Source organism: Scardinius erythrophthalmus (assembly GCF_964197995.2).
Source record: "Scardinius erythrophthalmus genome assembly, chromosome: 19".
Taxonomy (NCBI): Eukaryota; Metazoa; Chordata; class Actinopteri; order Cypriniformes; family Leuciscidae; genus Scardinius; species Scardinius erythrophthalmus.
The window spans coordinates 6,271,341-6,287,790 of record NC_138239.1 but is presented as its reverse complement, the minus strand read 5'-3'; the positions used below and the strand labels follow the sequence as shown (position 1 = coordinate 6,287,790).

The following is a 16,450-nucleotide window of genomic DNA, read 5'->3' as shown; positions in this document are numbered from 1 at the left end:
GGAATTCCTGATAACAACATACACCAAAAGTTAACAAAAAACATCTAATTATTCCCACAGACCACAAATATATTTAAATATAACATCAACATATCCAGAACATTTCAATCCCATTTTTTTTTTTAAAGAAAAGAATAGTAATGTCCTATTCAGAGATATTATGTCTAAAAAGAGAGGTCGTGTCATCACATGGCCAAAAGCAGAAAAGAAAAAAGAAAAAAAAAAGGAAGAAGAAGCCCAACCCGTTTTTCTGTCCTTTTATGGTCAGTGACGTCACTGGACATTGACAGGCTCCTCATAAATGCATCTACGAGATAAAGTTTCACTTATTGTCGCGGCATATATGAAGAGAGCAGATGAGTTCAAGCCCGATGCGAGCGTTTATGATGAAGTGAGCAGGTTCATAACACATCAACTAGATCAAAAACGCTCTGAGAACAACTTAATAAAATTCAACCTGCTTTTTTTATTATTTTTATAAACAACACCGAGGATCGAAATGACAGCAACAGCTAGCAGAGATCAAATTAACGCGTCGCTACATGATTTAATGCGCTGTCTGCCGTCACACATCTACTCTCTGGATGAGATTCCCTCATCAGTGCCGATGGGATTCTCTGATGTTTGTTCTGAGCAGTTCAGTGATGCGTCGGGAGGTAAGAATACTGTAGAGATGCTTACATATTAAAATGGATAGGCACAATGGGCTGTTGCTCAATAACATATATATATATATATTTTTTTTTGTGGGGGGGGGGGGGGGGGATTCTTGATTTAGCAGTGCTTTGTAAGTTAAATTAAAACAACTTGTCCAAAACTTAGAGTTATTATTTTTGGTATAGATTTACAAAATACAAGTAAAGTTCAACAGTTCAACCTTCATTTAGGCTACTCTTGCCTTGCATGCCATGTTTTACTTATATTTTGTAAACTTATTATGTTGTCAAAACAATTAATCGTGAATAATCGCATCTAACAGAAAAGTTTTTGTTTACATATGTGTATATATTATATATATTTGTGTGTGTGTTAGTGTGTATACTGTATACATGTATATATTTATACATATATCACTATACAAAAGTTGCTGTAAATTTTAAGTACAATCAACTTGGATGTTTAAGCAATTTCAACTTAAATACGATAAAATTAGTGAAATCTTGTATAACTTATAAAAAAGTTGAAAATTGCTTAACTTATTTTGATGATTAAAAACATGTCATAACTTATTGATCATATAGTTTAGATATACACACACAGAAGTATATATTATGTAAACAAAACATTTTATGTAAGATACAATTAATCAATTTGACATCACTAAAATGTATACAATTTGTTATTGACTACAATTTGTTGTCCAAAACAATAGTTCGATCTTACGTATCTTTTACTTTTTTGTTGCTTTTATCAATTGCTTGTTTATTTTTTACTGTTTATATTGCGATGAAAAGCCTATAATAGTCTTTGTTGGGTCATGTTGTCACAAAAAGTGAACGGAAATGTTCAGTAACATTTACTTGGGTATAAACTGACTTTCAGAAATGAACTCTTATAATAGGCCTGTTAATTTAAAAAAGTCTATCTCCAATTTTTTTTGAAAAAATAAAGATATTTATTAAGTTCACTTAAAGGAAACATATAAGTATACTTGCAGTATTACAATTATTACTGGTATATTTGCTGAACGTATTCTTTAAAGTGCACTTTCATAAACAAAAATGGGTTAGAAGTGTATAACAAAATGAAGTCTACCTTAAGTTAACTTTTTCTTTAGTATTGCAACTATATTTAGTATATTAACTGCAATCTGTCCAATCAGAATACAGAGAAATACCCGCATAAACTTCGCCACCTACATACCAACAATCTTTTCAAGACAAATAGCTGAATATTCCTAGAGTAGATCCCACTCGGTGGAAACACGATTGGCTGGAAATAGGCTGCACATATATACGTTTCACCTATACGGAATTTCTCAATCTAAATGTTTCGCTTTGACGTTTCCAGGTTGCTTGAGCACAGACTGCTTCGGCGTTGAGAAACGGGGCCTTGATCTGTCAGACCCGAGCAAGTTTTCTCCTGTCGCCTACACAGGAAAGATATCCATCGACGCACAAGGAAGTTGGAACCAAGAAGGATTAATCAACTTTGTCAGTGCAGGAGTACAAGATAGGCCACCTTCCTCGGGATCATTCTCCACGGGCTCTCCCGCAGGTCCGGACTGCTCCAAAATAGGCCAAACTCTTCCCAACATGGAGCATATATACACCGGCCCGCCCCCCTACACCTGTAGTGCCGATGGATACCAGGACCCCTCGGCCTACCTCTCGACCACCACGTGCCCCATAACATACGCCACTCCGTCATACTCCGCCCCAAAGTCAACCATAGACGGGGCGCTTTTCTCCATCATTCCCGACTATGGAGGTTTCTATCAGACCAGCAACAGCCAAAGGGACAACATGGCTGCATTTCAGGACATTAAGCCATTTTCGTGCTCTTTGGAGTCTATTCGAGTCCCACCACCTCTGACTCCCTTGAACACCATTAGGAATTTTACTCTGGCGTGTCCGGTTGACGGGTCAAGGCCGCCTGTGGACGGTCACGGCACCAATCCGCAAACCGTCCCACTCAGGCCAATACTGCGGCCACGGAAATACCCGAACCGACCGTGCAAGACGCCGGTCCACGAGCGCCCGTATCCCTGTCCGGCGGAGGGATGCGACCGGAGGTTCTCGCGCTCGGATGAGCTCACGCGTCACGTCCGCATCCACACCGGACACAAGCCGTTCCAGTGCCGGATCTGCATGCGCAGCTTCAGCCGGAGCGACCACCTCACGACTCACATACGCACACACACGGGCGAGAAGCCCTTCTCCTGTGACTTCTGTGGCAGAAGGTTCGCGAGGAGTGACGAGCGAAGGAGGCACACAAAAATCCACCAGAGACAGAGAGATAAAAAGGTGTCAGCGCCCCCTCACAGCTCGAGCGCTGATGCTACAGCGATGTGAACTAACAGCACAAGTTCTGACTGATGGGTTAGTCATTGCCCCAATTAAACCTGGAACTATCGCTCTGTTTGTGTGCGCAGAGATACGAAGGCAGCTTATGAATTAAGTGTTGAATGTGGTTTGTGGTAGGCTAGCTAGACAACGTCTTTATCACAGAATATTTCATGTGGTTCAAAATGCAGTTGTTCTGAGATAGTGTTTACAGTGAGTATTTTTTATTACTGTTATGTGTCTTAATAAATTGTAATAAAAACAAAGTCTGTTTTTTTGAGAATCAGCTTTCCAGTGAGAGTGACAAGTGCCGCATTGCAAGGTTTGACCACTAGAGGTCGCAATTGAGAAATGTTTGCGGCTGTCCGATTTAATCCCAAATTTTTCCCAGACACAAAAATATCCAAATCATGTGTCATTAGTATCCCTTTGAAACAATCAATCATAATTTTTTAGAAATTTTCATGGAAAAGTGTGTGAAAAAGTGTGTTACATGATCGGTCACAATTGTGGACACTGGACCATTGGACAGACTGAATATAGGTCTATTTGACCTGTGCAGTGTGTTTGTGTGTGTGTTTCTGTCTTTGTGTGTGTTTGTGTGTGTGTGTGTTGTATCAACCATTGGACAGACTGAATATAGGTCTATTTGACCTGTGCAGTGTGTTTGTGTGTGTGTTTCTGAGTGTGTGTTTCTGTCTTTGTGTGTGTGTTGTATCAACCATTGGACAGACTGAATATAGGTCTATTTGACCTGTGCAGTGTTTGTGCGTGTGTTTTTGTGTGTGTGTGTGTGTGTGCGTGTGTGTGTGTGTGTGTTGGTGTGTGTGTGTTTGTGTGTGTTGTATCAACCATTGGACAGACTGAATATAGGTCTATTTGACCTGTGCAGTGTTTGTGCGTGTGTATTTGTGTGTGTGTGTGTGTGTGTTGGTGTGTGTGTGTGTGTGTGTGTGTTTGTGTGTGTTGTATCAACCATTGGACAGACTGAAATGGTCTATTTGACCTGTGCAAACCTAAAAAATAGGTTTGTGTGTGTGTGTGTGTGTGTGTGTGTGTCTGTGTGTAAAATTAGGTAGAAAGTTAGGTAGCAGCAGAAAGTAAGGTAGAACAGTTAGCCTATGTGTATTAGTATGTAGATACAATGGGTTATCCCACCGGTCACTATTGTTGCCGTTGACATGTTTGTGAGTTCTATGACCACATTAAAAAAAGTTGAGTAATTGCAAATGCATATATCAATACTAGACACTTTAAACATGATGTGTACCAAAAATCTATGTCCTATCTTTATATGAACATATATTACTAACATATTCTTTGGGAGCTTTCTCACTGTCATCCTCTTCTCTTGGCGCAAACAGGAAGTAAACAGCTCTGGTCATGTGACAATTTACAGTAAACATGTGACACTGCACATATTTCATTGAGACCCTTTATTATTTCAATATCTGCTGAAAATGCATTGATAGATCATTCAGTAACATTTTTATAGCCTTAGAAATTAAACATTTTTTTACAGTCACTATTGTGACCGGTAAGTGCAGGTTAGTAAGATAGGTCTATATACACTACCGTTCAAACAGTGAGATTTGTAAAAGAAATTAATACTTTTATTCAGCAAGGATGCATTAAATTAATCCAACATTTATAATAAGAAAAAAATGTTTCATGAGCAGCAAATCATATTAGAATGATTTCTGAAGGATCATGTGACACTGAAGACTGGAGTAATGATGCTGAAAATTCAGCTTTGATCACAGGAAAACATTACATTTTAAAATATATATCAAAATAGAAAACATTTATTTTAAAATGTAATAATATTTCACAATATTACTGTTTTTTTACTGCATTTATGATCAAATAAATGCCGCCGTGGTGCCCATAAGAGACTTCTTTCAAAAACGATGGTTATAACATGCTTCTAAATAATAATCTAAAATGTATTTAAATAATCAACAAGACCAGTTATAATTGCATCTTTTATTAGTTTAAGTTTATTGGAGGAGAAACAGAACTTTAGTTTCTAATGTAAAATCAATGTTACAATCTTCATAATATTTTAAATGTTTCATTTTTTTATTATTATTCATTTTTTTAAACTTGCATCTTGGCTAAGTGCTTTACTGTCATAATGACCAAGAGTGTTCAAAATAGTATCCAGTGCCAAGTGAGTGTTGCTAAACACTTCTGAGCCAGATTGTAGTTCTGATAGCATAATGCGTTAAAACAATATCCGGCAATGGAAACGAGATGATCAGATTCCTGCTCTGTTCAACTATTGTGAAGCCTTTGTTAAACCAAATCTCACATCTGCTGCAAATATTTAAATATTTATCACATGCTGTACAAAGTGACTCCAGGCAACAGACCAGTAAAGAACAGAGACTTGATCTTTAGATAAATCTGCACAAAAATAAAAGCCAAAAGATTACGAAAGACAGCAGCTGTGGATTGACAGGTATTTCAAATAACCATACTCTTGATAAAGTACCAATTCTGGCGTATTAAAGGGACAGTTCACCCAAAAATGAAAATGTTGTCATTATTTACTCACCCTCATGTTGTTCCAATACTGTATAAGCTTCTCTCTTCAACACAAACTACGATATTTTGAACAGATTGTTGATGGACCCCATTAATGGCTCCCGACAACTGTCTGGTTACCAATATTCTTCAAAATATCATCGTTTGTGTTCAACAGAAGAAACAAACACAGGTTTGGAACAAGAGACTGTTAGTATATGACAAAATGTTCATTTTCAGGTGAACTATCCCTTCAAGTACAAGAACATACAATCTCTAGATAGTGCTTCAGAGGGACACTTTAGGCCCTGGGTAAGGTTCTCCACCACACCAGAATTCACTAGGCTGTGGTATTTCCATAAGCCACAGATCACCCTGTTCCTGGGCTTCACTGTTTCTATCTGCAGCCTCTGAATGAGCATGTAAAACTTTATAATAGTGGCAGTCTCTCCCTTCGTCCGGCTCATATGGCGGCGCTAAGATGTCAAGGAAAGCGGTGGGTCCGTCAACAGCGTCTATCTGGTGGATATTGTCCTTTTGTGGCGACAGCACACACGGGCCGCTGTCCTCCGTGTATTCCCCCACAGACCTCAGCACTGAAGGCCGTAAAGAGCTCGTCTGGAAGGGCATCAGTGGAGGGTTGAACTGCACACCGCTGGTTCCCTCTCTGGGTTTATCCAGCCTGTCGAAACAGCTGATCCGTACCTTTCCGTAGATCACTTTCAGCAAGCCGTACATTCCCGGGTGATCATGCAGGGGTATAGAAGCACCAGTCTTTAATAAAAACACCCCCATGCTGAAGGCGTCGGTCTCGTAGATGTGCATGTATGTGACGGGAGGCGCGAGACGCTGAGGCGGCGTCATCGACGCGCTCTCGACGCTCCGCGGTACAATCTTCAAATCGGCCGCTCTGACCTCCGCTAAAAGGTTTTTCAGCTTGCTTTGATTTTCCATGAACACTTTATTGTGTTCTCCGACAATTGAGGGGTTTCGGAAAGTCGCAAGGGCCTGTTTGGCGATTTTCTGGACAGTGGAAGTCATATTGTCTCGTGGCATCATAACGCAAGTGTCCAGCGTCAACTTGCCTTACAACTTCACGCGCCACTTTTCACACGCTACAACTCGTAATTCAGAGATTACCTTCTTATTTGGGCCGTCAGTGTGTAAAAGCTTAAGGGAACCTCCAGGAATACCGTTAGGATCAAGCCATTCCTGGCCATGACTACTCCATATAGAGGCATCAGATTCACACGTACGCAATGTCAACACTGCTAAACGTCGCACAGGGAATTATGGGAAATGTAGTGTTTTAATATTGTGTAGCTGAGGAGGTAATGCTAAACGAATCATTTTAGAAACGTGTGCTTTTTATAGCTGTAAACTTTAATCAATATGGTCTGTCACGAATAAAAATATCTTTGTAAAGACCTATATGGGCGTTATAAGAGATATTACATTTACACCGGTTACTACAACTCCCATAACACTTGCTCTTCAAGGGGCAATGACACTTCGGTCCTTCACCACCTCTCACGCTTTGAAAATGCCGTTATTGTGGGTTTACTCACTGTGTAACCCCCAAAGAGTATTTTGACACATAAAAGTATAAATATCATTCCATTACATGCAATATATCAAACCAAATGAAATTTATTTTAAAGAAAAAGAGCATAGGCTATCCAACAGAATGAAGAAGTTTGTAATACGCTAACCTATAGAAATACTAAGGAATGCCATAGATGTAAGTTCAAACTTATGACAAAAAATATTTAGACACTTTTTGGTCATCAAACTTGTGATTAATTACACGTGGTTACACTACTGACACCTGTGTGAACTTGAGGGGAACTGACGTCGTGTGTGTGAGTGTGTGCGTGTAAGCGAGCGAGCGAGCGAGCGTGAGACGGGGAGGGAAATAGTTTATATTAGCTTGTTCTATATCAAGTGCAAGTTACAACATAAATAACTTGTTTATTGGTTTTATTTTCCAAGTATGATTGTACTATCAAAATACCTGGAGTTCACTCTGAGGAATAAGCAGTATGGCCTACACAAATTCCCTCTTTCTCCCAGACTTTGATACAGACTTTTTGCTTTCTGACTCAAACATTAGAGTACAGAAAATACAAACTGAACGGTATGACATCAAACACAATGGGCTCCAATGCTGTCTGGTCCATCGTTCTTCAAAATATCTCCTTTTATGTTCCATAGAAGAAAGAAAGTCACAGGTTTGGAATGACTTGAGGGTGAGAAATAGAATTAACATAATTAATTAGGCTAGCTGATAAAATAATTTATATCCCTTTAGGTTACGTATTTTCTAGGGTCTCAATAATAAATTAACAAAAGGAGACCTATATATGCCTATATTTGCATACAATAAATTGTCACTGTGAAGAGTACTATCCAGGAATAACTATCCCTCGGAACACTATACACACTAACACTATATATCACTATATACACAGTCTATAATGGAAATATGTCAGCACAATGAGCTGTTTTTCTTATAATGAAATCCACACTGACACAATTTAATCTTGATGTTTTGATGTTACTCAAATCAAATTCCAAAATTATGCAAGAAATCAATAAATGATTGACTGCAACAGCAAATGATAAAACAATTATCTCATTATCAGTGCAGAAACAGACCGTTGATATCCTGGCTGTTGCCCAACCAATCATGACTCACAAACATGTTTGTATGACATTGTTTTAAAATATGTATTTATAGAGAAAGAGACATGACAGTTTAGTCATCTGTGGTCATGTTGTTATTCCCAAATACTTCGCCTGATCATTTGTTGGCATACACTTAAAAACAGAGTTTCTATAAAAAGCTAACGTTATGGAACAGGATGCAACACCACCGCCTACTCCAGTCTTCTGAGCGTGTAAAGCAACATACACACTGCGTGTGAATCACAATATGACTGTGAAGAGACATTTTTGATGATATCATGGGGATGCTCTATACGTCATCTGAATTCACACCAGACATTAATAAATGCATAAACTCTCTAGTCCTCCTCGTTATGTTATGATACATACAGTATCATGACCGAATAACACATTTAGCTGCGCAAACAAGTCTAATAATATTAGTCTGCTTATTCACTATTTCTCTCTCCTCCTAATAATGTGGCTTGTAAACTTGCTTCATAGCCAACTCAAACAAGTAGAGGCGTCTCAGTCAGTTTATTTATCTATTTGTAGAAATGAGCACTAACCAAAACAGCTGTAATCCCAGCGAGGGGTATGTGACCCCAGGCCAGAAGGCTTAAGAACCTAGAAATAGTTTTCTTTGTGAAACTTGTAAAACAGTAAAGAGTAACAGAAGATTAAAATAACTAATCGTTATTGATGTCTTTTCAGTTTTGCTTAGCACACCTCTAGTGTGTATGTAACATCGCACAATAGCGTCAAGATAGTCTTCAGTTACAATGTCATTTTAGAAATCTGCTTATTTATTCACAGCCAGCCTTGGTTAATTTAATAATAGCAGAGGGATTACTGAGATAAAGAAAGTGTTTTTTGGGTAGACATGATCTCAACATGTCTGCCCTCATGAGAGACCCACTCACTGTAAAATAAAACATTTGTTTTGTATGGTGTCCAGGATTCTAAACATATTTTGTATTTGGTTAAACTTATTTCAATCATGGAAAAATTGAGTGAGTCTATCTTTAAGGAAAGAAAAAACAATGCAAATTGGTTCACATATGGGGCTTAAAGGGATAGTTCACCCAAAAATGAAAATTCTGTCACTCACCATCATGTCATTCCAAACCCATAAGACTTTCGTTCATCTTCAGAACACAAATGATGAAATCTATGGGCTTTCTGTCCCTCAGTTGACAGCTACGCAACTTTGACGCTTCAAAAAGTGATTGTAAAAGTAATCCATATGAATATGTATTTTAGTCCAAATTTTCTGAAAAAACTCGACCACTTTATATGATGAATAGATTGAATTTAGGCTTTTATTTACATATAAACATTCATCAACTCACACTTCAGATGTGGTAAACAGAAGCTCAAGCATGTTCACTTGACGTGTGAGAACCAATGAGGTTCATTCTCGTGTTACGCAGCACGATTGAGCTTCAGGGGCTGAACGACATGAGGGTAAATAAATTAATATAGAATTTTAATTTTTATGTGAACTATCCCTTTAAAGGTGCAGTAGCGATTTCTGAGAAAAGCTGTTGAAAGTGGATCGGGCCGAGCAGCACAACACTCCTGTAGCCAATCAGCAGTAAGGGGGCGTGTCCTCTCATGATGGGGGAGGAGAAAGAGTGAGATTTGAAGAAAGACTGTAGAAAGAGAGATGGCTGAGAGACATTACAAAAGAGAAAAGGTAAGAGGAATATCACTGGAAAAAGAAAAACAAGGATTATGATCAAACAAGAGCTTTAGGACCAGCGTTAATATTTCCAGCGCTGGAGAAACATTAGAGTTGCCTGGAAATCCAGACCTAAATTTAAAAGATTAATGGTCTGGCGTTGACTAATGAAAGCTCGAGGGGCGGCACCAAGCATGCATTTGAAAATCTCACTGCACGCAATTGGATAACACTACGACCAATCACAAGTTATCGCTTAGCTACCAGCGGAGCTAACTGGTAGATTAGACTCTTACCGTATCCGGTCGGCAAAACAGCAAAAACGTCCTTCTTGCAAAGGAACGATTCGAGCGCCGTCTTCTGTTCCTCTTTTAGAGAAAAAGCCAAGTCTAACTCGTTCATTGTAGCGGTTAAAGCCGTTTCAAACAACTGGTGTTCATCCATAGCCATCTTGCAATGTTTACTAATGACTTCGACGTCACAGCGCTGTCGTCATCTCGCCTCTGGCCCGCCTATATCAGATAACCCGATGTGACTGGTGCAGCTCAGATTGAGGGGCATATTTAATGAGCATCATTACTCGACGTCCAGAGTAACTCGCTGAGCAAATTCAACTTGTGCTCTCCTGAGAACTCTGGATGACCAGGGTAATGTTAGAGAGCGGGAAGGCCTGAAAACGAATGGCAAGGTGCGTCTGCTGCATACGTGAGTAACACTGGTTTTGTTTGTTTCAAAGAATGAAATGGTCATGAATGGCCTCCGTCAGACAAAAACCTTCTGAAAAATGTAAATTGGAGAGATCGTGACTCCGCATACTAAATGTAGTGAGTGACGTCGGTTCGAGCCTTAGAGGCTGCAGCCATTAAAGTCCCTCAAAGACAACAATGAGAGCGAACCAATCAAACATTACCAAGCGATTCTTTGATCTTCATGTTAATATGAACCATCTTCTCAATTCAAGTAGTACCAGTAAAGCTCCACACTACAAGCTTTACTCTTTTTTCATTCTCTGGTCTCTGTTCCTGGATAACAGCTTTGTTTAATGCAGCAGAGAGGTCTTCGCCGTTTGGATATACGCTGTCTGGTTCATGTGTGTTTCCGTTCTGGAGGTTTATTTTCCAAAACATCTTACTTGGAGGAATAGTTTGCACCAAAATTAAAATTTAATTTACCCACCCTCACATCATTACAAACCCACACGTTTTTTTTTCTTCTTCCGCTGAACGCAAAATAATAAGTTTGGCAGGATGTTCAAGCTTTTTTTATACAATGAAAATGACTTACTCACAGAAAGCTATCGTATTACTTCAGAAGACTAGAGCCAAATTTACTAACAGCTTGCACCAGCGCAAAGCCTCTTTTGACTTAAAAAAATGACTGTCAGGATTTATTAAAGACACGCAGTGAAAAATGTGCGCTGAAAAGGCATGAACAGGGTGATTTTTGCTGCTGAACTTATTGCATATGCATTTGTAAATTGTGCTTTCACACGCAAAATCTATGGGAGGAGAATATTTAAATGAATCATGCAAGTTGATTAACTAAGGTTTGCACTAGTCAATTTATGATTAGATTGCGTTGGTCATCATGGAAATGATCTGCGTCTGTGTGTACTGTAATGTATGTGTCGTCAGTAGATCACACGCAGAACTTTCCACTCCCATCGCCGCTTTTATGGGATTGTGCTCTCACGCTAATTTGCCCTGTTTAGTAAATCTGGCACTTAGTCTAGTGCACAAGTTCTCTATAAAAAAGTTTTTTGAAATTGTAAATAGGACAAAAAAAATTACAAGAATTTCAATCTTTCTATTTCAAAATGTCATGTTTCAATGTATTTTTTGCCATTTCTTTGTAACGGTTTGTGAAATTCACTAGCAATTTTAGTAAATCCTAACCCATTTTTTTTGTGTTGTAGCAAATATATTTAGTAGGCTTTTTGTCTGTTTTGGAGCTTTACAGCGTTTTGCCCAAGTCACTTTTCATCGTATGGAACAGAGCAGCATGAACATTCTTTTAAACATCTCATTTTATGTTTCACAGAAGAAAGAAAATCACACAGGTTTGGAATAACACGCAAGTGAGTAAATGACAAAGTTTTCATTTCTTTCAGTCTTTTTTTAATGTAGAATTGGTGGCTTAATTTACCAAACAAGTCATAATGTTCAACATATAACATACAGAAAAGTTCCTCCAGGGTTCTAGAGTTTTAACATGATTTCTCGAATAAAGTTTAACATAGATCTTCGAGATCTGTAGGTGGAGAACAATTTATCGTCTTCTCATGATTTACAAAGAAAAAATATCATCAGATAATTTGCAAAGAAAATGGTGCTACCAGTCGCTGAACTTAACATGTTCAGAAACATTATCAAACATTCATGTCTTGGGGTGCGTTTTCCAAAACCATCGTTAGCCAGTTATGGTCATTAGCTACTTAAATTCATTTCTGTCGTCACCCCTAGAATGCACAAGGATTACTCTACATCTTCCAAAGTTGGACTGAAAATACAAATTTTTAAATGCCACAAGAGCGTGTGTTGAATAATAAAACTATTTCATACATTGCTGTGTAAGGATGCAGCCAGTTTGATCATACTAGCCTTTAACTTCTAATTCAGGGTTTTTCATAATTGCACAAGAACAAGAAGCTCTTCACAGAGATCCTAAAATCAGTTTTGCATTGATGGACTGAAAATAAAATTGAGGATGCCCTCTAGTGCTCATCCACTGTATTGCAGTGATGAATAAGAACTGAATTAAACATTTTTGAAGACATGTAAAGGCGGACTTTTGATTGTATAGTGAATAAGATGAGATGTTATGAATTTAAATTCATATGTAAAACTACAACATCATAAGAAGAAGAAAAAACAGTAAAAAAGTGCGTCTCATCAAACGAGTGACCATTCAGTTGCCACAAGAGATGGATGACAGACATAGCATTAACAAATCAGTCTTTAATGATCAATTCTAGTCACATTTATTATTCAGAATATCACGTACAGCAGCAAAGATAGCGCGAGACTTCGAATCTCACAGTATCACACGTGTAATACAGACAACAATGTTCCGAGAGAAAGGCACAAACATTAAGATAAGTCTAGAGAAAACATTAAAATATCAGCTCAAATTATACACATTATTATCAGGAAACATCAAACAATAGAACCAAAACATTTGTTTTAAACATTTTAACTTTGTTCTACTTCTGATTGTCATCTTTAATGGCATACCTACACTTCTAGAGCCCAACCTAATTCACAGAAAAAAAATTCATTAATGGTATTAATATTAGGGATGCATCGGTATACAATTTTTTGGTGAAACAATGGCTGAATGGCCTAATCAAACTGACACTGAAAAAAAAAAAAGCAACTTATGATGACTGAATCTGAATGGCCACCCACACTGTATACTGTGAAATTCGAACCGGATATTGACAAAATATTGACATAACTAACAACATTATTATATTGAAAGTATTGAAATACGGTAGATAAGCAACTAATGCTATACTAATCTTATTTTTAGCATCATACTTATTAATGTTTTCAGTCAGTCCAAAAATTATGTCAACTCTTAAAAATAATGTGTTGTGGACACTGTGCTCGGTATCCATAATATTAGTTGGGAGTTGGGACTAATAATGAGACAATAAAACACATTGTCTCAGATCACATCAATAATGCAGATAAAAAAAAAAAAAAAAGAAAAACACAAGTGAATTTGGTTGAGCCCTATTATGTCTATAGTCTCCAATGTTTTCTGTACAGTATACTGTTTCTTTTCCTCCCATCATGAAAGTATTGTCACATATTGCACAAGCCACGGGATAAAGCATTATAGCATGCTCACTCACAATAAAATACCGATGGATGTGAATGATCTCATGCTCACACAGCACTACAGCACTTCAGATCTCCTTCTACGTAAACACAACATATCAAGTAATACAGAAACTTGAAGGAAGCACAAAAGACAAAATAAGATTCTAATCACAGTGTCAGAACTGAGCACACAATGGAGTGGATGACATTGCCACCACTGAACAAAACATCACGAACAGAGGTTAAAGGCGCTCTATGTCATTTTTTTGACTGTACTAAAGCATAAAAATACCATAATGTTTGCAGAGATGTAGGAAACATGCTAAGTTCAAATACTTGTTTCTTTGAGAAACAATCCTACAGCCAGTTATTCTACTTTGAAATGTGCGTTCTGTGTCAGAATGTCTGTTTTTGTTTTGGTCTGTGTGATCCCGCCCACTGCCAATTCACCCAATAGCATTTCGACACCCTGGGTTGCCAGTTGGCGGAAAACACAGCAAACGAACTGGGTCAAAGATCGCAAATTCTACCCGACCTAAAAAGCTTTTGCAATAAAAACATTGCAAACATATACATTAGCTGATCAACTTATACTGTAAGGCTCGTCGCTTCCTATTGTCAATTATGCACGTTTTTGTTGCGTGTCCTCAATCTGGCAACCCATGTAAGCGTGGAGTCTGGGAAGGACGGGGCGGGAGAAACAACCCTCTCCAATATTTGCAATATTACAGAGTGCACCTTTAAAACAAGAATTATTACTAGCTGTTTTTATACTTTCATCTTCTGATCTCAAAATCCATTTTTTTTTTTGTTTGTTAAAGGGGTCATATAATGATACATGCACTTTTACAAGTTGATGGTACTGAAATGTGTGTTGGCAGTGCCTGTACACAACCATCATAAAATGATAAAAATCCACCCAGTGTTTTTTTTTAATCTTCTTATATGTTTTCCCCTCTCCTGAATCAAGCTGTTCGATTTTGTGACGTCACAATATCGACGCCCCTCCCACAATGGTGATTGACAGACCTGTTTCAACACAGACCCGCCCTCGTGAGCGAGCTGTCAATCATAGCACGCGCTGACGCTCGTTCATTGTTGATAGCTGGAGCACTGAGTAGAATGGTCTCGATTGTGGTGTTCTTGGGTGTAATAACGAACACAGCAGTCATTTTGATGTTCCTAAATCCGAACCGCTGAAGACACAGTGGCTGAGTTTGTTTTCGAAGGGAATATTCCCCGCAATCAGCGTCAGTGCTTTCATGTTTGCGCGAATCATTTCACCAGACTGCTTTACAAACGAGGGTCAGTATAAAGCTGGTTTTGCTAAGAAGCTGCTCCTGAAAAAAGGATCGGTACCAACTATTCGTGTTCCTGCTGCACCTCCAGAAGAAGTGAGTGAGTGTAACGTTTTATTAACCTTTATATTAATCTTTGCAAATCGCTTGCTGCACGCTTCACGATGAATGCGGCTATTTTTACACTCAGCGTACATTATGGCATGTTTTCTATGTATGACGTTCTCAATATAATTCATAATCCCATGTTTATAATAAACAAGGCGTTATGGTTATTGTGTTACAAACGCTGTACGCGCAGAACAGAGGGGCGGGGTGAGCAAAGCTCATTATCATTTAAAGACACATGCACTCAAACGTCGTGCTGAAAACAGAGCTGTTTTTGACCAGGTAAAATTAGTGTTTTCTTACAATACTAATGAGAATTTTTAATTAAAGTATATTACAAACTTTTAATTTAGACCCTAAAGAATCATATTAGCTTGTACACAAATGACATTATATGACCCCTTTAATTTTTTTTGTATATTTTTAAGGTAAAAGCCTCACACACAAAGCTGAGAGGTCCTATTTAGCTGGTTACATGCAACTGGTACAATAATATGTGAAAAACATCGGAGCCTAAACTGAACAGAACAAGTAGCCTGAGCTGAAATGTTAGCAAATGCCCTCATTTGGCTTTTCCCCTCAAAACAGACGGTTTTCATATGAAGACTTAAGGTGCTGTGGGTAAGATCTACCCTGCATCTGACACACTACTTACTAGTATTTAAAAAACATTATCAATTTTGAAGTCAAAGTCAAATGAAGGGTCGACCCAAATACATTTATCGATTAACACGGCATCAAACTTTACCTAAAGCACTACCCTGTTCCTCCAATCTGTTTTATGGACACTACCCTCATCATACATACAAGTATATTTCACGTTATACCGTTAATATCAGTATTTCTTGTACATTACCATTACAATGACTTTGGTAATTACTTAAAGTAGCTATACCACAATTCTCTGAATTGTTTCACAGCTCGGCCGAAGATGAGAATAAGTGCTACTGCTCCAGTTATACAGAGCCCAGAATGATCTGATGTCTTTACTGACTGGGAATTATTAAATAGAATTTTCAATTTTAAGCTCTATGAACAAGTTAAAGGGGTCATGACATGAGAAATCTAATTTTCCTCGATCCTTTGACATATATGTGCAAAAAAGAAAAAAGAAACACTGAAACATTTGTCAGAATATCTTTGAACTGATTAGAGCAAATTGTCCTTTTGGGTGAACTATCCCTTTAAATCAAAGTATTAAATCAATTGTTTCACAGTTCAGTCAAAGTGCTATTGCTCCAGTTGTACAGAATAGCAAAAAGGATATTTTATCAAACTACTTGGCAATGAATTTAAGAACACTTATCTATACATATTTCAATAGCTGCATGT

The 16,450-nt window shown here is 38.0% G+C and overlaps 2 protein-coding genes across 2 annotated transcripts; one reads left to right on the top strand and one right to left on the bottom strand.

Annotated features, from left to right (window-relative positions):
- The first annotated feature begins 328 nt into the window (after positions 1–328).
- Positions 329–3,259, top strand: egr2a (early growth response 2a). Its single transcript, XM_081347353.1, has 2 exons — positions 329–656; positions 2,011–3,259. Exons 1-2 carry the CDS (start codon positions 500–502, stop codon positions 3,012–3,014), a joined length of 1,161 nt encoding a protein of 386 aa, XP_081203479.1. The 5' UTR covers positions 329–499; the 3' UTR covers positions 3,015–3,259.
- A 1,176-nt stretch (positions 3,260–4,435) lies between these two features.
- adob (2-aminoethanethiol (cysteamine) dioxygenase b) lies at positions 4,436–6,767 on the bottom strand. The gene has a single exon (XM_081347363.1). It carries the CDS (start codon positions 6,591–6,593, stop codon positions 5,823–5,825), a length of 771 nt encoding a protein of 256 aa, XP_081203489.1. The 5' UTR covers positions 6,594–6,767; the 3' UTR covers positions 4,436–5,822.
- Between the last annotated feature and the right edge of the window lie 9,683 nt (positions 6,768–16,450).

Coding starts and splice junctions, on each gene's coding strand:
- egr2a (XM_081347353.1), top strand. CDS start 500: ATGACAGCAACAGCTAGCAGAGATCAAATTAACGCGTCGCTACATGAT. Junction 657..2,010: donor GTTCAGTGATGCGTCGGGAG/GTAAGAATACTG, acceptor TGACGTTTCCAG/GTTGCTTGAGCACAGACTGC.
- adob (XM_081347363.1), bottom strand. CDS start 6,593: ATGATGCCACGAGACAATATGACTTCCACTGTCCAGAAAATCGCCAAA.